Below are 25,941 nucleotides of genomic sequence, written 5' to 3'. Positions count from 1 at the left end.
CACAAATGAGTGAAATGAAACTGAATTGTTTGGGGATCTCATAGGTGGTAAATTTCTAAGGAAAAGCCAAGAAGTAACCCCCATCTGAATCAGGACTGTAACTACCTCTAATAGGGAGGAAGGGAATCATGGCTCAGAAAACAACACATGGTAAACTTCTGGGCGAGCCAGCAAAGTTCTATTTCTTTTTTTTTTTTTTTTTTTTTTGTCTGATTTCTGTCTCTTGCCCTCAAGGCCACAAAGATGGGTGGCCATGAATCACACCACTGCCCTGGGGTTTCGCTTCCCTGGGACTTTTGTTGGTGGTGATGGATACAGCTTTGCTCAGAGAAAAGGCACCAGATGGAACTGTAATTCTACCCCACTGCTCTTCTATGTCAGTCACTGGCTCTGTGTTCCACCAGCTCTGTGATCCAAGCCTCGGTTTTCCCATCTGTTCAAGGGGCATGACGGCCCCCATCATGCCTAGCTCATAGAGTAGAATAATGAATGTTAAAGGGCTCTGGGAGCTAATGCCTGAATGCCAGAGATCAACAGGGACTCAAAGGACAGCCAGACCTCTGCAAGGCTGCAGGGAAAGTGAGGCTGAGCTAAATCCCACAGGGCTGGCCCCACACCGCCTTGCCCTTCTCTGCGTTACCCGGAAGAAGAGGTGGGTACAGCTGGCAGGCTGGCAGTTGAGTTCAATATACCATGTTTCACCAGCCAATGGGCTGGGGCGATCAGAAGCAGGTCACACAGCCTGTTTCCTGTTTTCAAACGGGGAACTTAGAAAGTGGCAGCCCCTCGGCTTGTCGCCGGAGCTGAGAACCAAGAGCTCGAAGGGGCCATATGACACTCCTCCCGGACCCCTGGACACACACAGCCTTGGAGACTGGAGGTCAGTATTTGATCCCAAGCTCAGCTGTCCTCTGCCCGCTGTGGCCTGAGTCCCCTTCTCCTGGGGCCCTGCCTGGCACCTGCTGGGGGCAGGGTGGGAGGGGGAAGAGTTAGTGACAGCCGCTGTGTCTCGAGCTCTCCTTAGCACACTGAGGCAGAGGAAGGGACAGCTCCTGGACCCTCCATCACCTCCATTCCTTTTGAAATGCTAGGCGCTTGTACAACCCATCTCAGGCCTGGAGAATGAGTCACCACACCTGTGTTTCTCAAAAAACAGTGTCAGGGAACCCCTGCCTCAGCATAGCCTTAGAGGACTCATGGAAAATGCAGAATCCAGGCCTGTTCAAATGGCACTTTCCTATGTTAGGAGCCAGGAAACCTGCTCTTGAACAAGCCCCTGGGATCCCACCCCCACCCCACCAGGGGATTCTTACGCACACTTGGTTGGGAGCCCCTGGCTTTGGCAAGGCTTCTCAGGTGAGCGTCCAGTTGTTGGAGGGTACCCACCCTTTCCCCAAGAGAGGCAGCCACACATCCAACATCCTGGGATCTCTGTCTCCCAGAGTGGGCCAGGTGCTTTATTTCACCCCCTAGAGGCTCATCCCCCATGAAAAGTCCTCTGCAGGCCCTCAGAAAGATAGTGTGGCCTCTGTGTGCCCAGCAGAAGAAGGACTGGACTTGGCAGTCAGCTCTTGGAAAGTGGGGTGGTTAGGACACCTGAGGACAGGAGGAGGAGAATGACTGTCTATGCACACAGGGCTGGAAGGTAGAGGGGGCTGCTCTGTCCCCTGGGCCAACTACAGGCCCCCAGGCCAACAGTGACAACACTTTTAGTATTTTGTTATAAAGTCAAGAAATCTTTGCTACAGAGGGTGAGGAGAGGGGAGGAAAGGGCCATGGAACCGTCTATGTGGCTATCCCCAGAGAGCTTTTAGAGTGACAAGATTGCTTTCCTATTTCACGGATGAGGAAACTGAGGCCTGGAGAGGGATGGGAAGCTACCCAAGGCCCCATGGATACACCAGTGCACAACTCTTTCCTTCCCCCTCCTCTTTAAATGGGTGACTCCCAATGAAACCTTTAAGAGACAACCATAAGGGAGCTGACTGTGGCTGCTGAATTTGATTTTATTCTAAGGCCTGGTTTTAGAATCAGCTTTCTCAGTCTTTACGGGAGTGTCAAGCCGAGGCATCATTTCTAGGGTCTTACAGGGTCTCTGGGCCAATAGTGCCCTGCTTCTGACCTGGAGCCAGCTGCCTGGTCATGAAAGCAGATCTGCAAAGGCTGGGGCCCCTGAGGCCAAGGCCACTAGCCATCACCCATTTTACGGAAGTGCTGAGCATAGGAGTGCCCTGGGCCCCCAAGAATCCCAGCCACCAAGAATCACGTAAACCATCCGCTGTCTCACTTAGGCACCTATCAGAACGTAGGGAACCCACCCCTAGTCATCCGTCATGTTATCAACAGGACGGGGCTTGTAGCCGCATTTTTCAGGTGGGGAAACTGAAGCCTAGAGATATTAAAGCACTTGCTTAAGGACACACTGTTGGTCAGGATGGAAGGCGATGTCTCCTGACTCCCTGACAGGCACAAGAGACAAGCGAGAGGTGCCCGTGACGGCATGCTCAAGAATGTGCAGCCCTGGGCCAGCCAGGCCCCTGCTCCGTGCCTCTGTTTGCCCGTCTGTAAAAGGTGAGGTTGGATCGAGGGTCCCTGAGGGCCGCCCACTGGACGGCTGTGCAGAGCCATATGGAGAAGGCCCCAGGGTTCCTTTCACCCGACACAGCAAGCACTTCCCCCTGAAGTGCAGGCTCCGGGCCCCAGCTGACCTCCCCTCTCCCAGGCCAGGGGCTCTCACCCCTGGAGCAAGGGACAGGCGCTGGCTGTGCTCAGGGACATGCATGACTCCCGTCCCCATCTGTGCTCAGGGGGTGCCAGGGAGGCACCAGCTCTATCTTTCTCTAGGCCTTAGTCAGCCCAGGGGTTCAGACCAAGAGCCCAGAATCCAACAGACCAGAGTTCAAGTCCCAGCTCTACTTCTATGTTCCACTGGCAGCTTCCTCAGGTCATCTGCAGCTTCCTTGTCTTGAATTTCCATGCCTAACCAGTATACCAGCTACTCCCTCCAGCCGAGCTAATGTTTTAATTGTCCCTTTTTCTAAGTTGTCTCAAACATTTGTAATTCTATTCCAATCCACCTTAGTTTAGTCATTTATTTCACAAATATTTCTGGAAACATCTAGCACTTACCAGACACTAAGAGCAGGGGTACTACACAGTCCCTGGGATGGACAGGGCCCTGAGCTGAGGCTTCAGAGTCTGCCTGACTGAATCCTCACCCCAGCCTTGTGAACATGGGTTCTGTTATTATCCCCAATTTATAGGAAACAGAAGCACAGAGAAGTTGAGTCACTTGCCAGCTACCAGGTCATCCCATCCACTTATCCAGGTCACAGACAGAGTTATTATGTAAACCGGATCCCAGCTGCCTGTTCTCCCTGCCTTAGTAAGGTGGAGAGAATTCTGAAGTCAGCCCAGCCTGGGTCTGTATCCTGCCCACCACTCACCAGCTCTTCATCTTTGGCAACTCTAAGTCTCAGTTCCCTCACCACAAAAGGGAGACGCAAACAGTCCCGAGTGCAGACAGTGTTCAGGTTAGTGCAAGAGTATGTGTTGGGTGTGAAGTGCACAGCCAGCATGTCACAAGAACTGGAGACAAATTCAGCTTTGCTTGTTGTGCACACTCCCCAGCTGCGTGACTTTAGACTGGACCTCAGTTTTCTCATCTGTTATGTGGTGGTAATGATAGACTTTTGTGAGCATTAAACTAGATTAGGGGCTATGAAGAACCTAGGTGGGTATGAAGTGGGTATAATAAGCTATCAGTTAATTTTGCTGATAGATAGATAATTGATTGATTGATCAACAGATGATTCATACCAGTATCTACCTGCTCTGAACACTGACCTTTCTTTTTTTCTTTTTGAGATGGTCTTGTTCTGTCACCCAGACTGGAGTGCAGTAGTGTCATCATAGCTCACTGTAGCCTCAGTCTCTTGGGTTTAAGGGATCCTCCTGTCTTAGCCTCCCAAGTAGCTGGGACCACAGGCGTGCATCCCGGATAATTTTTTTTTATTTTTTCTAGAGACAGGGTCTCACTACATTGCCCAGCCTGGTCTCAAATTCCTGGGCTCAAGTGATCCTCCTAACCCAGCCTCCCAAAGTGCTGGGATTACAGGCATGAGCGGCCATGTTCGGCTTGAACACTGAGACTTCATTCGCATGTGTAACATAAAACTGAGTATCTAGACAAGCCAGCATCTTTCTTTCAAGTAATCACTAAAGCCAATAATTTTACTTGAAATCATCTCATTTAAAACTCTGAGCAATACGTAAGGATCACCTCAATAACACATGGATCATCACAATAGGTGAAGGGTCTTCTCTGCCTTGGAGTAACCTGCCCAGCAAAGGGGCAGACCCAGGTTTGGGATCTGGCAGCTGGGACAGTGGGGAAGGTTGAGCCGTGGGGCCATTGTCATTCCCTCTGCCTGCCAGGAGGGGGCATGACACAGCTCCTAGGCACCCCAGGAGCCACCGGGAACCCCAACTGGAGTGGGTCCTCACTGTTCTCTTGTTCCTCTGGCAGCCTTGGAGCATGGCAAGTCCAGAGCACCCTGGGAGCCCTGGCTGCACGGGACCCATAACCCAGTGCACGGCAAGGACCCAGCAGGAAGCACCAGCCACTGGCCCCAACCTCCTGCGCCCAGGACCTGACGGGCACTTAGGTGGGCTTGAGGCTTGAGACTCGGTCTGGGGGAGAGGTCTGAAGACATTCAAAGTACAAATGTGGGTCACTTTGTCGGATGCAGCAAGAGGCCCGGGCAGCTCTTGTAACCTGGGTTATCCCAAAGCAGACACTGAGACACAGAACTGGTGCAAGCTGTCTATCCGGGAGATGGTCCTAGGAGTCACGGCAGGGGAGTGGGAATGGAAGGAAAGGGCAAGAGGCCAGGGCAGGACATCAGTGAACAGATAGGCACGGTAGGTGGCTGAGGCTCAACCCCAGCGTGGGTCTTCTGGGAGACCCTGGAACGTATCTCTGGGTTGTCCTATCCTAGGGGTGAGGAAGCCCGGCTGTTATCTACCAGTCCTGCCCTGCATAGGAGAAGGGACGCTCCTGGGCCTGCTGCTATGGCCCTAGAAAGCCCTCAGGGAAGCCAGTGGCATGTTCTGGGAAAGTGGGTGCCAAGAGGGCATGGTCCACCCTGGGGCATGGACAGCATCTGCTGTAGTGCCATCTCCTGGAACAAATCTTTTCTTACAATCCTTCGAGATGCCCTATTCAATACCTGCTCTGTTCCTGGCCCTATGCAGGGCACTGGGGAAACAGAAACAGGAACAAATCAAACACTGCACTAGTCCTGAGGTTTGGTAGAGAAACAGATCAGTGAAAAATAGTTAGACGTTCCACCAAAAAATAAATAAATAAAATAAAAAAGCTATAGGAACAAGGTGGGAGGCTCTTACTCTAATGCCAAGGGGCATTTGCAGTGATGTGGGGGCTGGGTCTTGAAGGGTAGACTGGAAAAGAGCTGGGACCCATGCCATTTGCAATAAAATGCACAATTATTTGTGCTTCTTAAGAAGCTCAGAGTGGCGCAGGGCTCAAGTGGGGTTTAAGAAACACTGTGTTGGTTTTCCAGGCATGGAAATAGAGGGTTGGATGCAAGGCAGAGCAGTGCATGTCCGAGAAGAGCCCGGCATGTGGGCAGTTAGATGAGAAGGTTAGGAAGGGCCAGCCCGCTGAGGCTGGAACATAACTTCCTCATCACTGCCTCCCCGCCCACTGATGTGTGCTCAAGGAGTCGTGGCAACAGTCACGAAGTCAGGGCTGCAGGGAACACAGAAACACACAAGCCACCGTCTCTGCTTGTCCAGAGCAGGGATTTCACCATAGCCAATCTGCAGACCAGAACTGGATGATGCAAAGTGCCTGCACCGCATTCCACAGCTGAGAAACCACTTGGGGGTGATGGGCTATTTGAGATTGTCAGTGGTAAGGTGGATTCTGCCAGGCTGGGCACAGAGGTCTGTCTGATGCCCCGATTGGGCCTATAAATGGCGGGGTGGGAGAGAGGGATATTCAATACTCTTTAGGAGTTCTGATACGCCATCTCAGATAGACCCAGCCATCTCCCCAAGCCCATGCCTCGAAAGTGCACTGACCGGGTGCAGATCCTTAAGGGTGTTGTCCTTCCAGACACACACAGCGGCCTGAGCTCCAACTCCAGCATGACCACGCGGGAGCTTCAGCAGTACTGGCAGAATGAGAAATGCCGCTGGAAGCACGTCAAACTGCTCTTTGAGATTGCTTCAGCTCGCATCGAGGAGAGAAAAGTCTCTAAGTTTGTGGTAAGCAGAGATCGGGAAATGGTGGAGCCTCTTTCACTCTGCTTCTTTCCTGGCCCTGAATAAGTCTTGTAGAGCCTCAGGTTTCCCAACTATGAAATGGGTCAACACACTAACTCACAGCGTTCTTCTGGAGAAAATGGCCAAAGAGCAAGACTTCAGGCTCAGCACCTGCTAAGGTCTGTGAGGATTCGAACCATATAAGTCATATTTCTTGGTCCCAAGAAGGAAATAGCCCAGTTTAATCCCATCTTATCAGGTGTCGGTCACCTGTGTCCTTTCTTCACCAATTTTGCCATATCCCTGTGTGTGTTATAATTATGATTACTTATTTTTTTCTTTAAATTGGATCACTTTTTAAAAACATGAAGCACATTTATTTCAAAGAGAAATACCTTAAATGGAAAACCAGTATCACATGGCACAAAGAAAAAGTAACATACTAGAAAAGTCGATACAAAGAAAGTCAGTACAAGGAAAGCTGTGTGCTGTTATTAAATTCTAGCTGGGTACTGTGGCTTCAGGAAAGCCCTGCGCCTGGGAGCTGCTCTCTCTGTTAGAATGGAATTTTAGCTTGTGTTAAGGGATGTTAAAGACTGCCTAAGAGCCACACTTCATCCTTCTCCTTCACTTACCTGGGACCAGGATAAATAACATAGCTACCACTGAATGCCAATGGCATGCCAGGCATAGCTCCATGTGGTTTCAGTGCATTAACTCATTTAATCCTCACTGGGTGAGGTAGGCACTATGCCTATCCTTGTTTTATGAATGAGAGAAGTGAGACTCGGAGAGGTTAAATTACTCATCTAAAACCACACAGCTAGACCATGGTAGGGCTATAATTATAACCCATGCAATCTGGCTCTGGAATCAGATGCATGGGTTATAATTGCCCTTAATATATAATTGCCTGTAATCAGGATTCTCTTGAAAGATAATTGAAAAGGATTGATTTTCTTACCATATAACGGCATCACCAGTGTACCTAAATGATGTTATATTGTACCTAAAACTAATTCCCAAGTGTGAAACATTTGGAAAACACAGCATCTCTGTTCAGAAAACAGAGGCCCAGTTTTAGCAAGTAAAGCCAAGAGGGACCCCAGCAACCTGCAGGGCAGGACCCTCTGCCCTTTCTCCTCCCAGATGTCCCCACCTTGCTGTGTTGTTGTTCCAGGGTTGACACGGCTGATGCCAATAGCAATTTAAAACAGAATTGGGCCAGGCGCAGTGGCTCATGCCTGTAATCTCAGCACTTTGGGAGGCCCAGGTAGGAGGATTGCTTGAGCCCAGGAGTTCGAGACCAGCCTGGGCAACACAGCCAGACCCCATCTTTAAAAAAAAAAATAAAAAAAATCTGTCGGGTAGTGGGTGTGCCTGTAGTCCCAGCTACTCAGGAGGCTCAGGTGGGCGAGTCAATTGAGCCCAGAAGTTCAAGGTTGCAGTGAGGTATGATCGCATCACTGTACTCCAGCCTGGGTAACAGTGCGAGACCCTGTCTCTAAAAATAAATAAATACATACATACATACATAAATACATAAACAAACAAACAATTGCATATAAGGATCGCCCGTTTTCAGGGCATGCTTTACACCAGCCTGGTTAACTTTACTCTGGGGGTGCTCCGTCCACCGCAGCCCCTGCTGGGAGGTGGCCACAGCTCTCTCTGGTTGCGCCCTAGGTGTACCAAATCATCGTTATCCAGACTGGGAGCTTTGACAACAACAAGGCCGTCTTGGAACGGCGCTATTCCGACTTCGCGAAGCTCCAGAAAGCGCTGCTGAAGACGTTCAGGGAGGAGATCGAAGACGTGGAGTTTCCCAGGAAGCACCTGACTGGGAACTTCGCGGAGGAGATGATCTGTGAGCGTCGGCGCGCCCTGCAAGAGTACCTGGGCCTGCTCTACGCCATCCGCTGCGTGCGCCGCTCCCGGGAGTTCCTGGACTTCCTCACGCGGCCGGAGCTGCGCGAGGCGTTCGGCTGCCTGCGGGCCGGCCAGTACCCGCGCGCCCTGGAGCTGCTGCTGCGAGTGCTGCCGCTGCAGGAGAAGCTCACCGCCCACTGCCCTGCGGCCGCCGTCCCGGCCCTGTGCGCCGTGCTGCTGTGCCACCGCGACCTCGACCGCCCCGCCGAGGCCTTCGCAGCTGGAGAGAGGGCCCTGCAGCGCCTGCAGGCCCGGGAGGGCCATCGCTACTACGCGCCTCTGCTAGACGCCATGATCCGCCTGGCCTACGCGCTGGGCAAGGACTTCGTGTCTCTGCAGGAGAGGCTGGAGGAGAGCCAGCTCCGGAGGCCCACGCCCCGAGGCATCACCCTGAAGGAGCTCACCGTGCGAGAATACCTGCACTGAGCTGGCCTGGGACCCCGCAGGGACACTGGAGATTTGGGGTCACCATGGCTCACAGTGGGCTGTTTGGGGTGCTTCTTTTTTTTTTTTTTTTTTTTTCCTTTTCTTTTTTGTTATTTGAGACAGTCTTGCTCTGTCACCCGGGCTGAAGTGCAGTGGCTCAATTATGGCTCACTGCAGCCTCAAACTCCTGGGCACAAGCAATCCTCCCACCTCAGCCTCCCAAGCAGCTGGGATTACAGGTGCACACCACCACACCAGGCTAATTTTTAATTTTTTTGTAGAGACAGGGTCTCTCTGTTGCCCCGGCTGGTCTCTAACTTCTGACCTTAAATGATCTTCCTGCCTCAGCTTCCCAAAACACTGGGGTTACAAGTGTGAGCCACCACCCCTGGCCTGGGGTTCATTTTTAATGGGAAAAGCCATTAGGGGCTCTAACTCGCTGGGTGACTTTGGACAAGCCCCTCCTCTGGTCCTCAATTTCCCCATCTGTATCAGACAGAGGTGCTCCTGGGACCCCTTGGAAGCCTCTGCTTGTGTCCCACGTCCCCTTGATGCCAGGGCCACTTCGTCTCCAAAACACAAAACCAACTGCCAAAACCATCCAGAGCAGTGTCCACCCCACCAGTATCTTCATGGGAAGCTGGAGGAGAAGTTTACCTCGCACATTCTAGACAAAACTTAATCCATTTGCTTGAAAACAGTTCCCTCCAGCTGCTCCAAGTCTTTTCTCTCTGTTCCTTCCACCTCAGAATTGCTTTAAAATATTTCCATCCATTATCCTACTACTATCTTAGTATTCTAGCCCTTCCGCCCAGTTGTAGACCTGACGAAGCAAAACAAAAGCTCACTTATTGCCCTCAAGAACAGCCTCTACACACACACACACACACACACACACACACACACACACACACACACACACACGGTGGGAGTTGTATGCCATCCTTTTGAAGGGTGGGAAGACCCTGGGCCAGAAAGTAATAATGGCATAAGATTCTGTGATACAAGGCATTTTTGGCAAGGGAAGTTGCCAACAATTTTTCTGGCTGGGATGGCATAGCACATTGTCTAGGGGTGGATTTTCATTCATAAGGCAGCTGTTCCCTGAATGGCTTCCCTGGGTTGTGTAGAAACAGCCCTGGGAGGAGGTGATACAACATACTTAATGGGGCCTCTGGGTAGAAAACAGACTGAATCCTCAACACTGCCCCTTTTGAGGGTCTGTGATCCTGGAACCTCTCTGATGGACTGGGATGCCCTTAACTGAGGTCTGCTGTCTGGAAAGGACACCACAGGCCCAGAATGAAGGGGTATCTGGACCAGTGACCTAGATTCAACACAGGGCTTGGAGCTGGTGGTACTGGCTGGTTTTGGCCCAATGCGTGTTGGAGGCTGGAAGCCCCTGAAGACCTAAACTGCCTGGATGAGCTTATTAGGGTGAATTAATGAGTCTGTAATTTGGGAACCTTAATGTGAGGCACCACTTAAGGAGAGGAACTTGGCCCAGCAAGTGATCACTCTAGAAGTGGACAACTATGCACTAGACTGCACCAGAATCTGTTCAACAGCGACACCTTGTGGTAACAACTGTAGACGCCCCATCAGGCTGGATGGGAAACTAGAAACAGACTGTCTCGTCTTTGGACAGATGTCCCTCAAATCTCCCAATCTACTCCAAGGAAAAGACACTTCAAGTGAGAGATATTGGACTTCTTGAAAATCTAGGCCTATGGAAAATTAAAGTGTTAAATGTAAAAATTAAAGAGCTATGAGTCTATTTGTAATGATGAAACAGATGATATTGATTTTGTCAGTTATTTCTTCAAATCTAAAATGCTATCAACTCTAAGATGCACCAAATGTTTACTAAGAAAGAAAAAATACCCAATATGGACAGTTTAATGGGGTATTCCAGCAAAAAACTGGAAAACCGAAGAGTTAGACCCCCGATGTGAGGGTTAACACCAAATAAACCTGTTGTACAGGAGGGGACATTAAGGAAATTTGCACAAATTAAACTTGGCACTGGGTGGAGTACAGGGAACTTCCTCTGAGAATCTGAACTGCAAGCAGGCACCCACGCATGTTTTAGGGCTGAATACACACAGCGTGGTCCAAAATCCCTCAAGCAGAGAAATCATGTTAAAGTGGTCTCAGATGGAGGTGTTCCAGGTGCCTCGAGACCTGGAGATCTTTATTCCCTGGGGCTGAAGGATGTCAGCATCAAGCCAGGCCTATAAGAAGTGTAGGATCCTGTTGAGTTCAGAGGTGCTGAAACGTGAAAAAGAAGTGCATCTCAAAATCACAGATAGATATGTGTGGGATGTGTGTGTGTGTGGTGTGCACAGAGAGAGAAAATACTTACATGGGAGTAAAGGAGCCTATAGAATCACATGGGGGGTTCCCCATCAGTACCTCTGAAGAGGGGTTGGCTTCCCACACAGTGCACAGGAAATGGATTTATTCAGGCTTCCCAAAAAGGGACTGGCCACATGGGGCAGCTTCAGGACCATCACCTTGCCTCTACCTGATGACACTCAATGCTGCCCCTCCTCGTGCTTCTGGCAGCCTTGGCCTGAGCATCCATGGGAGTTTCTTCTGGCCATAGACATTGTATCTTCATCCACTACAAGTTGTCTGATGGCCTGGAATGGCCTGCCACAGCCAGCTCCTCCTGGCATCTCCCATATGCTGCAGCAGTTAGAGCCCACTCATTCCTTGGGTTCCTGGAACAAGTCCTTGAATTCCTCAGGCCCCCACCTCCAGCAAGCTTTCCGGGGGGCCCACTGCAGCCCCACCGGGGTACCCCACCTCCCTGTTTGCCTGGGCCCTCTCCCACGTCACCTGTATTAGTCCTTGTTTCTAGGGGACCTTAGAGTGGTGGCAGCTGGGACTGAACATTCTTCTCCTGACCCCTCAAAAGCTGGGTCCACAGGAGAGGTGAGGAGTACCTGACCTCCATACCCAGGATGGAGCCTTGTTAGGAACACAGAATTTCAGGCCCCACTCTAGACCTGCTGAATCTGAGTCTAAACTTTAACAAGAGCATCCCCCACTGCCACAGGTGACTCTTACCTGCATACCTCAAAGGTTGAGAAGCCCAGTGTTGAACTGACTTGAAGGCACCTCGATGAAAATCATCCATGGAACTGGGCCATCTGTGGTCCTGGGTTCATCCCCATCCTTGTCTTCTCTCCACCCAGGCCCTCTACCATAGAGGTGCCCCATCCCAGGGGACTGCAGATGGGACCACCATGCCAGCCTCACAACCATACCTGCAAAACCACTCTGGGCATTTGGCCTGGAGCTTAAAGGGGTTCATTCCAATGAAGCCCTGCTGCAGCAGCCACTCCCCCCCACTGGCTGTGACGGAGTCCTGGGGTCTCCACTTTGAGCTGGGATTAGGCATCCTCATGAGACCCTGTCCCCTGGGATGCCGGCAGGTCCCTGCCAAGCCCACGATTGAAAACAAGCTCTGCAAGCAGCTCCCTGTGCGGTAAAAGTCAGGGCTCCCCAGGCCTACTGTGTGACCAGGCACTGCCGGGCCATTGATAGCACCGTCACTCCAGCTCTGCTTGAGACATATTCCTATCCCATTTTTCAGTTGAGGAAAATGGGATCATTTGTAACATTGTAACCTGAGGGGGTTAAGTGACTTGCCCAGGGTTACACAGCTAATAACTGGACCAGTAAATTAAGCCCAGGCTTTAATTTGACCCAAGCCCTACTTTCCTTGCTGAGCCCCACATTAAAGGATGTGGAGGAGAGGGGAAGGGATATGTTCCTGGTCCCCTCACCGAAATGGGTCGTTGATATGGTTTGGATGCATGGTTGTCACCTCCAAATCCCATGCTGAATGTGACTCCCAGTGTTCAAGGTGTCGCCTGGTGGGAGATGTTTGGGTCATGGGTCAGGTCCCTCATGGATGGCTTGGTGCCCTACCCTTGGTAATGAGTGAGTTCTCGCTCTGTTAGTTTACGTGAGAGCTGGTTGTTTAGAAGAGCCTGACATGGCTCTTGCTCCCTCTCTTGCCATGTAAGTCACGAACTCCCCCTTCCCCTTCCACCATGAGTGGAAGCTTCCTGAATCTTCACCAGAAGCCATGCCAGTGCCATGCTTCTTGTACAACCTGCACAACCGTGAGCCAAATAACCCTCTTTTCTTTATAAGCTACCCAACCTCAGGAATCCTTTATAGCAATGCAAAATGGACTGACACGCCTTTAAGGGTCATTTCACTCATCTCTGTTTACAGATGGGGAAATCAAGGCCTGGAGAGATGACTTACCCAGGGTCACATGGCGAGACAGGGACAGCACCAGAACCAGACCCGAGATGTCCACGTCAAAGTGACATGCTCTGAGAGGCAGCACACACAGAATAACCCTGCATCCAAATTCCAGAAAGCCCTTAGGGGTCATCCAGCTGGGCCTAGGGGTGCAGGGTCAGTGCTGAGGTCTGGGCAGGGCCTCTAGCCTCCCTGAGCTTTCTGGCTCCAGGCTGGGAGGCACAGTTCAGGGTGGACTGTGACCCCTTGGCCTAGAATGGCCTTAGCTCTGCTCTATAGTGGCTGTCCCCATAGCTGGAACTCTGTTTTGGAGCAGCAAAACCAGTTCCACCTGCTGGTAGGGGTAGGTTGGCTCCCAGCACATCCCCAGCAGGCCTCTCTTGGGCTCAAAAGCCAAGCTGTGCCCAGCAACGTCTCCAAATGCTTCCTGGCCCCCATGTAGTAACTGCATTTAGCTGCCTTCCCAGAAATTCCTGCATGCTCACACAGCCCTTCCCTCTGGGGCCCAACAATGCCACAGCCTGTTCTAGCAATCACCAGCTGTTTTCCTTTGAGCAGTCTCGTTTTACTTATGCACATTTACTTGAAAAAGAAACTTCCTATTACTATCCTAAATGGAAACTCAGAATCACTTGCTATAATTAGAAAGTAGCTATAAAAATAAACACAATGAAACCGATCACTGTTATTACACCCTAACCCGCTTTTACCTGAGACAGGCCCTGAGCCTGAGGCCGCTGGTAGACATTTGTTAAAAGAGAGACAGCCAGAGACAGGGAAATAAGCATTAGAGACCTGCAATCACCAAGCTGAGACTTCTCTTTGATTTACTCAGAAGGACTGGAAAATGTTGTCCTGTGAAAGGAGGTAAGTTTCTCACCACGTAGCGCTGATCATCCCGTGTTGCCTGTGCATTGCTGCAGACCATCTGGGGTCTTGCCGAAGCACCCTGGAGACTTTGCTCCCTGGTTTCCTGGTCCCCAAGCTGTGTGTTCAGCCCTGTGTGCTCTCCAGCTCCTAAGTCGTCAGCCTGGTTTCAGCTTTGATTGCCCACTCTTGGCTTTCAACCCATAGGCTCCGGCTCCTGACACCACACCCTGATATCAAGACCCTCAGATGGAGCGAGTGTTCTGGGCTGGTCGAAGCCTGAAGCCGCAGTATGTCCTTGTGTGGGTCCCCCCACCCATCTAGCTGTTGCCCCCATGGTAAGAGCAAGAAAATGCCCTCCCCTCCAAAAGTCCCCACACCAAGCCCCCATCTGTCAGCTCCCAGGTTCGGCCCCCTCACTAGCTCCAGGCTGGGAGGCACAGTTCAGGGCGGACTGTGGCCCCTCAGCATAGCATGGCCTTAGCTCTGCTCTCTAGTGGCTGTCCCTATAGCTAGAACTCTGTTTTGGAGCAGCAAAACTAGTTCCACCTGCTGGTAGGGCTAAGTTGACTCCCAACATGTCCCCAGCGTGTTGGTGTTGGGAACCTTGATCTAAGCTGCTCATTTTCTCAGTAACCAAAGATCCCTGGCACTCCTACGATGTCTCAGGCCTTATCTAGAGCTGGGGATACAGCAGTGACCAGGACAGAACTGGTCCCTGCCTCATGGAAGTGAAGTGTCAGGAGGCCACTCCCAAAGCAAATGGAAGCTGGGACAGAATGATGTCCTCAGCCAGGTGGTCGGGGAAGGCTTCTTAGAGGGGATGCTGTTCAAAGAATCGCAGAGCATACAAAGGAGCTGGCCCTGGGATCACAGATAGGGGAGAATTTTAGGCAAAGGGGTAGCAGGAGCACAGCCCTGAGGCAGGAAACTACACCCCCACCCTCGGGATCCTCAGTTCTGGTTTGCGCCCAGAAAGGGGGCAGATCCAGGACACACCCGGCCTGATGTGTCACACTGGCTGTGCCAGCTGAGAGAGTGGGCTCCAGGCACCACTAACAGAGAAGCCTTGCAAGGCAGGTCCATGCACCGCCCGCCTCCAGTTACCACTCATTGCAAAGGAAATGAGCTGGGAGCCTGTGTGTGGGCCGTGCAGACCCTTTTGGTTACAAGCCACAAAAACCCAGGTTAATCTGATGAGGAAGGAATTTATTATCTGTAAAGTCCAGGAGCAGGCTAGCTTTACACCAAGCAGGATCCAAGGACCCACACTTTGTCATCTCATGTCTCTCTCTCTCCCACTTTCGCTTTCTCTGTCTCTTCTTAGTTCTGCTTTCCTCCACTGTGCCTTCGCTCTCAGAGAGAGCTCTCCCCTGGCAGTGACAAGATGGCCGCAGCAGCTCCAGCAACCTCAGAGGACTCCCCCATCCAGGGTCCTTGTGAGCTCCTCATCTGTAGGATGTGCAGTAAACACTCACATGTCCTTTCCTGAGGATCCCAGTGGCTGGGGTGGGGGCCGAGGGGCAGCCCCTTCGCCCTCAGTGCAGCAACCTTGGTTAGCTCACCCATCAGGGCAGACTTGGGCAGAAATCATGTCTTGGCATATTGTTTTGTAATCTGTTTTTTAAATTGTCACTATATATTATGAGCATTTCCCTATAATATACAGTATTCTTCCACATTATGTTTAATGGTTTCATTGTATTCTAATGCATATTCTATAGTTATTTTAACCACCCCACAATGTTGCAAAATGCCCTTATTTGGGACAACACTGCTGCAAACACTTTGACCCATATGTCCTTTTTGTGTGCACTCTTATGGCAACTTCTAACCGTGGCATTTCTGAATCACGGACACTTTTTTGACTTCTACATATTTTATTTTTTTAGTTGACAAATATTGTATTTATGAATCATAAACACTTAATGATTTTGCTATTACTTAATTTTTCTCTCTTCGGAAAGGCTGTATTCACTCCTCCACCAGCTAAGTGTGAGAGAGGCCCTTGAACATTGCATAACAGTGGCTGTCGGCATTTTAAACTTTTTTTTTTTTAGATGGAGTCTTGCTCTGTGGCCAGGCTGGAGTGGAGTGGCATGGTCTTGGCTCACTGCAACTTCTGCCTCCTGGGTTCAAGTGATTCTCCTGCCTCAACCTCCCAAGCAGCTGGGATTACAGACGCCCGCCACCACGCCCGGCTAATTTTTGTATTTTTAGTAGAGACGGGGGTTTCACCATGTTGGCCAGGCTGGTCTCGAACTCCTGACATTGTAATCCACTCACCTCGGCCTCCCAAAGTGATGGGATTACAGCTGTGAGCCACCGCGCCTGGCCTTTAAACTGTTTTTTTTCTTTTTGAGACAGAGTCTCGTTCTTGTCTCCCAGCCTGGAGTGCAGTGGCGTGATATAGGCTCACTGCAACCTCCGCCTCCTGGGTTCAAGCGATTCTCCTGTCTCAGCTTCCTGAGTAGCTGGGATTACAGGCGCCCGCCACCACGCCCGGCTAATTTTTGTACTTTTTTTAGTGGAGACGGGGTTTCGCCATGTTGGCCAGGCTGGTCTCGAATTCCTGACCTCAGGTGATCTAAACTATTTTTACTGGTTTAATCTTTTTCCCTTTCCGCGGGGAGAAGACCGAGAGGATCTGATCCTGCAATTTAAAGAGTAGACAGCAGATGGCGCTGCCGCCTCGGCGGCTCCGAACGCATCGCCGCGGTGCGGGCGGAAAAAGCTGAAACAGCTGGGAAACCGAAACTTTCTCCAGGCTTCTGAAAGCCCTTAGACGGGATTTGAAATCATGCTGCAAAGAGAGCTTTGCTGCCTCTATAACCTCTGCCCAGCAAGTGTTGGTGGGGGGTCCCCTCCCAATCGGGGCGACCTCCACCTGGGGTTTGGGACCTCACTCCCTTTCTGCCCCTCCATCCTCTTCCCGGAGGCCCCAAAAGGCGGAGGCCGCCGCCCTCCACCTCCCGCAAGCGGAATCCTCAGGGTTTCACAAGAGAGGGCGCTGCAAATAGCCAGTATCAGCGCCCCCAGGAGCAGGACCGGCCATGGCTCCCGGGAAAGGGCTTAACTGCGCCTCTCTCGGTCTGGGGGGAGAGGCCCTTCCCCAGTAAGGTCCTTGCCACGTCGCTTTCCAGGGGGAGAGATTGAATGCTCCGCTCCTCCCAGATCCCATCTCCCACCTTTTCAGGACCCAGATGGCGTGGGGGGCTCCCCACCCATCTGCCTACTGAACTGGGGGAGTGAGAAGAGGACTCCCAGGGGACGACGCCACTAGTGACCTTTTAATTCACCAGTAGACACACAAGGCTATAGAGACTGTGAGTAATGTGGGTTGGATAAATAAGTAAAAGAAAGGAAAATGGAAGGAGGCTGGGAGGAAAAGAAAGGAGAAATGACATTCCCTGTTTGTTAGAGTATAAATGGTACAACCACTTAAGAAAACCATTTGGCACCATCCCTCAAAGCTGAACGTAAACTGCCCTATAAGTACCCAGCAATGCCGCCCTTAAGAATATACCCTATAGACAGATAGGCAAGCATGCTCACCAAAAGACATGTACCAGAACTGCACAGCAGGAACCGTTCCTGATACTGTCCCCCAGCTGGAAACAACCAAAGTGTCTGCGAACCATAAAACAGAGAAGGGAATTGTGGTATTCTTACGTGGAACATGAGGCAGTTATGAAACAAGCTATGCTTGGACACAAGGAAGTGGATGAACCTCACAAGAGACTGCATGAAAGAAGCCAGACACAGACCAGTGCAGCCTGTGTGGTTCCATTTCCTGAAGGCTAAGGACAGGTCGGACTCAACCAGAGGGCTGAAGGATGCTTGCTTAGATGGCAAAACTCCTGTACTAGGGTTCTCCAGAGAAAAAGAACCAAGAGCAGAGATAGATATGGATATGGACAAATAGTATATGTCTATATATTTGCATATAAAGAGATTTAGTATAAGCGATGAGCTCCTACAATTATGTAGGCTGAGAAGTCCCAGCATCTGCCATCTGCAAGCTGGAGACCCAGGAAGGCCGGTGGTGCAGTTTCAAAGCCTGAGAGCCAGCGAGCTGACAGTGTAGACTCCAGTCCGGGTCTGCAGGCCTGGGAACCAAGAATGCTAAGAGCAGGAGATCCAGGCTCCAGCTCGGCAGTCAGAGAGGAGGCAAATCCAACGGTCCTCTGCCTTTTTTGTTCCAAACAGGCCTTCAGTGAATTGGAAGACGCCCATTCACATAGGGGAAGACCGTCTGCCTCACTCAGGGCATCAACTCCAATGCTAATCTCTCCTAGCAGACATACCCAGAGATAATGTTTAAGCAGACATCCGGGCATCCCATGGCCCAGTTAAGCTGACATAAAATTAACCATCACAACTCCTGAAATTAAAAAAAGCAGAAAGGGTTACTATAAAAGTTGAGATGGTGGTTATCACTTCCAGGGGGTGAGGAGGTTTTGATTGGGATGGGGACAGTGAGGAGTCTCAGTTCTTACTCTTGGGTGATGATTATAAGCGTATTTGCTTAGTAATAATTTGCTAAGCTATACACTTTTATGCACTTTTCTGTGTGTTATATTTCACAATAAAAATATCTTAATAGGCTGGGTGCAGCAACTCACACCTGTAACCCCGGCACTTTGGGCGGCTGAGGTGGGAGGATCACTTGAGGCCAGGAGTTTGAGACCAGCCCAGCCAACATAGTGAGACCCTATCTCTACAAAAAGAAATTAAAATTTAAAAATGTTAAAATTGGCCGAGTGCGGTGGCTCACGCCTGTAATCCCAGCACTTTGGGAGGCCGAGGCGGACGGATCACCTAAAGTCAGGAGTTTGAGACCAGCCTGGCCAACACGGTGAAACCCTGTCTCTACTAAAAATACAAAAATTAGCTGGGTGTAGTGGCGGGAGCCTGTAATCCCAGCTACCTGAGAGGCTGAAGCAGGAGAATTTCTTGAACTCAGGAGGCAGAGGTTGCAGTGAGTCAAAACCGTGCCAATACCCTCCAGCCTGGGCAACAGAGTGAGACTCTGTCTCACAAAAACAAAAATCAAACAAAAAACAGAAAAAAAATGTTAAAATTAAAAAATATAAATATGTTAATAAAATAATAAATTGGGGCATCAAATATAAATTCAATATTTATTAAGCACCAAGTCTGATAGCAGTCAGACAGCTAGAATTTGAGCCTGAGGCTAGCACAGTGTTCTAATTCCAAAGCCCCAGATTCTCTAAGGAAAGAATCAGGAATAGCAACCAGCTAGGGGGCCAAAGTTCCTCACAGGCACCTCCTTAACATACTAGTGTGTGGTGAATTGCAGCGATGGCCTGGGTCTTCATCCCTTGTCTCCATGCCATTTGCCACACACATTTGCAGTTCTTCTCACTAAAGAAGCAGGTTTAATTTCCCTCCCCTTTGAGTCTGGGCTGTCCTGGACACTGGCTTTGGCCCATGTCATGTGGCAGAAGGGACAGTATGCCAGCTCCAAGCCTTGGCCTCAAGAGACCTCATGCATTTCACTTGCCCCCTTGAGCTTCTGTTGTCGTCATGAGAAGAAAATGCCCAGGGTATCCGGCTGGAGACACAGGATGAGGTGACACGTGGATCTGAGCCAAGGGCAACTGAGATCCGTTGATGCCAGCCCACTCTGACATGTGGGTGAACTCAGCCAAGATCAGCCAATTCTCAGCCATGTGTTTTGTGAACTCAACTCAGATGTTATTGTTGTTTTGGGGCTGTTTGTTATGTAGGAATAGCTAGCTGATACATTGTCTATAGACAGTAGTGAGATCTGGGGATGTGTTGGCACAGGGTTCCTGAAGGGACCTGTCTGGGATAGGAAGTGATCAGCACCAGTCCACCCAATGCTCCTGCCTTCCCTGGATTCGCTTCGAGGCTCCAAGCAGTCTCCACATAAATACAACCACCAATTACCCATGCCTTGTACGTGGAGGGCACTCATGCCAGGCCCTGGCTCAGTACCTTATGAACCTGGCCCACTTAACCCTTACAAGTGGCCCTATGAGGCAGGCCCTATTACTGCCTCCATTTTAAGGTGAAAGGACTGAAAACAAGAGCTTAGCCCACAGTCACATGGCTTGTAAGAGGCAGAGCTGGGATCTGACTTCAGAGCCTGTGCTTTACCCACTGTGCCACCCTGCCCGCCCATCCCAGCCTGCTCTCCTTGAAGCCGCTTCCCCAGCCTTGGGATGCCAAGCCTCTGGGCTCTCAAAAGAGTGCCACCTCGTCCCCCTGCTTGCTTTCTCCTCTCTCCCAGGGTCCCCCAGGGCCCCAGCATGAAGATCATGCTCAGCGGCATCATGCCCCAGAAGATGAAGGCTCCTGTGAATAAACACGAGGCCACTCTCCAGGAAGCGGTCAGCAGAAAGAACACTTAGTGACAACCTCTAAACAGGACGTGGGCTGTTGGAAGAACATTTGTCATTCTGTTGGAGAATCTTGGAATATTTGGGTTGGAAGGGATTACAGAGCTGCTCCAGTGCAAGGTACAGACTTTTTTTTTTTTTTTAAGCCACAGAGTCTTTTCTTCAAATGGAATTTGATGCAGAAACTCAACATGTAAAAGAGGCCAAAGCCAAGTTTGTATAGCTGGGAAGCAAGGGAGCTCTGCCTTAGGCCTGTCGAGGGCACCCCTAGGCTTTGATGCAGCACCATTTGGGAGCCACTGGGATGGTTTTGCTGATGGAAAAAGAGCCTCAGAGCCAGAGAAGGGATGAGTAGAAGAGCGAAGACTTGAACTCAGCTCTCCTACCTCCTGCCTCTAGGGTTGTTACTATTCCAAGTGTTTAGAAACAAAAGCATGCACCCCAAAAGAAAGGTGTAAACCTGATTTCTTTTTTAAACATGGATTTTTCAAAATGACGCATGTGGAGGCCAGGTACCATGGCTCATGTTTGTAATTTCCAGTACTTTGGGAAGCTGAGGTGGGAGGATGCCTGGAGGTCAGGAATTCGAGACCAGCCTGGGCAACATAATGAGATGCCATCTCTACAAAAAATTTAAAAATTAGCTGGGCATGGTGATGCGTGCCTATAGTCCCAGCTAATCGGGAGGCTGAGATGGGAGGATCACTTGAGCCCAGGAGTTCAAGGTTGCAGTGAGCTATGATTGTGCCACTGCACTTCAGCCTGGGTGACAAAGCAAGACCCTGTCTCAAAAAAAAAAAAAAAAAAAAAGTCTTGGAGTCATTGGGATGAAATCATCCAGTCATGAGATTTCAGGACCCCACTTCTATACAGCATCACCGTGTTTAGCAGAGGGTCCACTGAGACCCTTGGCTGTTTTCCTTGGGGGTCATCTCTCATGACTCCTCTCCCTGCACCTCACTGCACAGCCCTTGTGTAGCAGGCTTTCGGCAGAGCAGCTGCCGCCAAGACAGCTTTTCCCCAGTGTCTTTGCAGCCTCTTTACTCCGGGGCTATAGGCAGGCTGCAGGTGTCGGTCTACAGGTGTGATGAGATGCTCCAGAGCATTCCCCAGGTGGGGAGGGGCCAGAGGCGCCCGGGAGGGAGCACTGAACCGCAAGTCATGCATTAGGTGTCTCTGGGTTTTTCCTGCCTGGCTCTTTCTGGAAATAGCAGCTGGTTATTCTTCTTCAGGAGGACACCCCTCCCTGCTTTCATTCCACAGGGTTTAGATGGACTGGAGCACCGGCTGCACTTGGGCCAGTCCCTCCGCTTATTGGGGCTCCATTTCTCTATTTGTAGATTGTATGTTTCCTGGGGCTGCGGTAACAAACACAAACTGAGAGGTGTAAGCAAGTTCTGGAGACTAGGTGTCTGAAATCTAGGTGTTGGTGGGGCCATGCTCCCTCTGATGTTTTAGGGAAGAATCTGTTCCACGCCTCTCACCTGGCCTCTGGCAGCTTCCAGCAAAACTTGGCGTTCATCGCTTTGTAGCTGCTTCACTCCTGTCACTGCCTCTGTCTTCACAGGTCTTCTCTCTTCTGTGTGCTTCTGTGCCCGAATCTCCCTCTGATTTTTTTTTTTTAGAGATAAGCGTCTGGCTATGTTGCCAAGGCTAGTCTTGAACTCCTGGCTCAAGCGATCCCCCTGAGTAGCTGGGATTACAGGCATGAGCCAGCATGCCTAGCAAATTCCACGCCCAGCAAATTCCTCCCTTCTAATAAAAATACCAGTCACTGGATTAGGACCCACTCCAAGCCAGTGTGACCTCATTTGAACTTGGTTACATCTTCGAAGACCCTATTTCCTAATAAGGTCACATCACATGTACCAAGGGTTAGGGTTTGAACATATATTTACAGGGAACACAATTCAACCCACAACAGAAATGAAAGGGTTGTGCTAGGAGCATGCTCACCTGACATTCCTGGATTTTCTGAAATAAGTGATGTTTCAGGGACTGAACCAAATGGTAGTTGATCCAGCCTTACCTGCAGTGTCAAAGCTCTCACCCTTTCCCAGAGGGCCCCACAGCACCCTGTCTGGGCCACTCTTAAAGCACAGCTCCCTTTCTACTTCCTTTCCCCTATTAGAGGGCGGGATGGGTCTGTTTCACTCCTTATCCATTGGCCCCTGGACCCACATCCGGGGGTGGCGGAGCAAACACCAGGCCTTGAATCCACCTCCCAGTTTTTTCAGTCCTACCTTCTAATACGGCCCAACTCACCTCATCCCCAACAGCCTCACCAGTTCCATCCCGCCCAGGCACCACTGCCCCCAACTCTAACATCTCCCTCACCGTTTCCTTCCTGCCTTGCCTCCTCCAATCCACTCTCCACACAGCCGTCAGACAGCCCTTTCAAAATGATAAATGGATCATCTCACTCCCTGGCTCAAAGCTTTCAGGGGATTCCCCTTATTCTTAGTATAAAGTCCAAGCTTCTCCACTCAGCCTCCACATCTGGCCTCATCTGGCCCAGATGACCTCTCCCACTTGTGTCTGCCATCTTTTTTTTTTTTTTTTTTTTTTTTTGAGACAGAGTCCCATTCTGTCACCCAGGCTGCAGTGTAGTGGTGCAATCACAGCTCACTGTAGCCTCAATCTCCCTGGCTCAAGTGGCCCTCCCACCTCAGCCTCCCAAGGAGCTGGGACCACAGATGTGCACCACCATGCTTGGCTAATTTGTTAATTTTTTAAAAAATTTTATTGTGGAGACAAGGTCTTGCCATGTTGCTTAGGTTGGTCTTGAACTCCAGGCCTCAAGCGATCCTCTGGCCTCCACCTCCCAAACTGCTGAGATTATGGTTGTAAGCCACCGCACCCAGTCTGCGTTTGCCCTCTTGATCCTCAGAAACACTGACCACTTCTGTGGGGTGTTTTGCTCCTGTTGCTCCACATGCTGGCTGCACTCAGGAGGCCTTCCCTGACACTTCTCAATCTTTTTTTTTTTTTTTTTTTTTTTGAGACAGGATCTCACTCTGTTGCCCAGGCTGGAGTGCAGTAGCATGATCTCAGCTCACTGCAACCCCCACCTCCCAGGTTCAAGTGATTCTCCTGCCTCAGCCTACCAAGTAGCTGGGATTACAGGCGTGCACCACCACGCCTGACTAATTTTTGTAATTTTAGTAGAGACGGGGTTTTGCCATGTTGGCCAGACTAGTCTCGAACTCCTGACCTCAAGTGATCCACCCACCTCAGCCTCCCAAGGTGCTGGGATGACAGGCGTGAGCCACTGCACTCGGCCATATCTCCATTTTTAACAAGAGGGAAGCCCCCTCCTGCTGCTTAGGGCAGGCCACAGTGTCCAGCTAGAATCGATGGCCATGTTGTTTTTCACTGTATGTATTTTTGTGGTGGTTTTTCTTATTATGGGCTGATACCATTTCTTCCATTTATGGTGGTGACAGAAATGTTCCATATTAAATGGAAAGCAGAGCCAGGTGATGATGGATATGGCAGAAAATGTGAAGGAGGCCTGAGGGAAAGAAGGTAGATTCTGAATTCTGATCCGGCCCCTGATCCGGAATGGATGCTGAGGCTGAGAGAGGGAAAGGACGGGTCTGGAGTCACACACAGTGCCAGAGGCAACACCAGTTCTCAAGCTCGCAGCCCAGTGCTCCTTCTTCTGAGCTTTTAGCTGTACTGGGCTCCAATGCATAATGAATGGAATTCTGAGCTGCCGCTTTCCTCCCAGAAACCCCTCCCATCAAGTCCCTTGGGGCCCCTCTCCCCACCTCGGGGTCCCTTGGCCCATTTAAAACCCCAGGCTGCAGGTGAGTGTGTGGAGTACATCCTTTTTTAACAATACTCAGACAAGCAAGTCTGGTGCCTAGAAATCATGTTTCTGCTTTGAAACCTGCCACCGACTGCCTTTCCCACCTTCTGCTTAGCAAATCTTCACAGGCCGTGTTTTAAATACTCTTCCTCCTTTTGCTATGATCAAAGGAATTACTTGTTCCCCTGATAGGTGACAAAAGATGTCAGAGAAACGAATGAGAAAATGTGGTCGCAGCCCCCTTTCTTTCACCTGAAGGAAGGAGAATCGCAAGGCATCTTGGGCTGGGTGGCCTTTAGCATTGAGTAGGGTGGGGGTGCAGAGATAAGGGAGGAGGCTGCAGGCAAGGGCAGAGGAGGGGTCCTCAGGCAGGCTGATAATTTGGCGCCGGTAGTTGACATCAGTTGGGTGGGCCGCTCAGCCTGCATTTCCCCTTCTCCCGGGCAGAACTTCCTAATTTTGCTTTAGGGTACCCACCCTTCAGGAGGCACTGACTCCGTCCCCAGCGCTGGGGCTGTGTGTATGACTCAGACCTGGCCGCAGTGATGGGCTTCAAACTGGGCATGTGACCTAATCAGAACCAAACAGGAGCAATCCTGGGCTTTTTGAGATTGACTTCTCAGAGAAAGAGAAGACTCCCCTTCCTGCTGGGCTTGGGGTAGGGGCCTGAGCCTGGAGCTGCAGGGAGCTTGGCCAAGAGGAACTTCGGAAATGGAGCCAAAAGATGGGGTGGGAAATGGACAGATGCTGAGTCCTGTCCTGATGATCTCAAACTCCTAGATCAAGCTGCATCTGACTATGTAAACTGTCTTTTTTTTTTTTTTTTTGAGACAGGGTCTCAATCTGCCACCCAGGCTGGAGTGCAGTAGCACCATCTCAGCTCACTGCAACCTCTGCCTCCCAGCTCAAATGATCCTCCTACTTCAGCCTCCAAGTAGTTGGTAGCTGGGACTACAGGCGTGTGCCCCCACACCTGGCTTTTTTTTTTTTTTTTTTTTTTTTGAGACGGAGTCTCACTGTTGCCACCCGGGCTGGAGTGCAATGGCGCAATCTCGGCTCAAGGCAACCTCTGCCTCCCGGGTTCCAGCAATTCCCCCGCCTCAGCCTCCGCAGTAGTCACCACGCCTGGCAAATTTTTGTATTTTTTGTAGAGATAGGGTTTCACCATGTTGCCCAGGCTGGTCTCAAACTCCTGAGTTCAGGTAATCTGTTCGTCTCGGCTTCCCAAAGTGCTGGGATTACAGATATGAGCCACAGTCCCGGGCCTGAACTGTCTTTTTTGATTAACCTGTTATTTCTTTTCATTTGTGACAAAAGACAGTCATTTCTGATGACCTTTTATCACTTGAACGTGTATCTTCAGGCATTTCACCCCCTGCAACAATCCCTAAGGACTTGGCAAATACAGTTTTTTCTACCTCTAGCCACATTTCTAGGCACAATTTCAGCCCCTTCCAGGCTCATCACAGGCCAACACTGGAAGAGTCTCTATTAGAGGACACAAGTACAGACTGGGAAACTGAGGCCCTGTGTTGGTCTGTTTTGCATCACTATAAAGGAATACCTGAGGCTGGGTAATTCATAAAGAAAAAAGATGTATTTGGCTCAGCGTTCTGCAGGCTGTTCAGGAAGCATAGTCCTGGCCTCTGCTTCTAGTGAGGACCTCAGGAAGCTTTCACTTGTGGTGGAAGGTGAAGGGGAGCGGGCATCCCATGGTGACAGAGAGGGCAAGATAGAGACAGAGAGAGACGCCAGGCTCTTCTAAACAACCAGCTCTCCTGTGAACCTACAGAGAACCTATTCATTACCATGGGAAGGCACCAAGCCATTCATCAGGGATCTGCCTCCAGGACCCAAACGCCTCCCACCAGGTCCCACCGCCAACACTGGGGATCACATTTCAACATGAGATTTGGATGGGACACACATCCAAACCTT

General features: G+C 50.6%; 1 protein-coding gene across 2 annotated transcripts; it reads left to right on the top strand.

Annotated features, from left to right (window-relative positions):
- The first annotated feature begins 692 nt into the window (after positions 1-692).
- Positions 693-8,680, top strand: SNX20 (sorting nexin 20). 2 transcript variants are annotated; one of them, XM_002826412.4, is made up of 4 exons: positions 693-880; positions 4,529-4,667; positions 6,143-6,294; positions 7,978-8,680. In XM_002826412.4, the coding sequence occupies exons 2-4, from the start codon at positions 4,538-4,540 to the stop codon at positions 8,644-8,646; spliced, it is 951 nt and encodes a 316-aa protein (XP_002826458.1). In that variant the 5' UTR covers positions 693-880; positions 4,529-4,537; the 3' UTR covers positions 8,647-8,680. The 2 variants fall into 2 exon arrangements, with proteins under 2 accessions (XP_002826458.1, XP_054389876.1); XM_054533901.1 differs by lacking the exon at positions 4,529-4,667.
- Positions 8,681-25,941: the final 17,261 nt, after the last annotated feature.

The sequence above is a fragment of the Pongo abelii genome, chromosome 18 (genome assembly GCF_028885655.2).
Source record: "Pongo abelii isolate AG06213 chromosome 18, NHGRI_mPonAbe1-v2.0_pri, whole genome shotgun sequence".
NCBI classification, from domain to species: domain Eukaryota; kingdom Metazoa; phylum Chordata; class Mammalia; order Primates; family Hominidae; genus Pongo; species Pongo abelii.
The sequence above is the reverse complement of the archived record's forward strand: the minus strand, read 5'-3'. Positions and strand labels throughout refer to the sequence as shown.

Coding starts and splice junctions, on each gene's coding strand:
- SNX20 (XM_002826412.4), top strand. CDS start 4,538: ATGGCAAGTCCAGAGCACCCTGGGAGCCCTGGCTGCACGGGACCCATA. Junction 4,668..6,142: donor AGGACCTGACGGGCACTTAG/GTGGGCTTGAGG, acceptor TTGTCCTTCCAG/ACACACACAGCGGCCTGAGC. Junction 6,295..7,977: donor GAAAAGTCTCTAAGTTTGTG/GTAAGCAGAGAT, acceptor GTTGCGCCCTAG/GTGTACCAAATCATCGTTAT.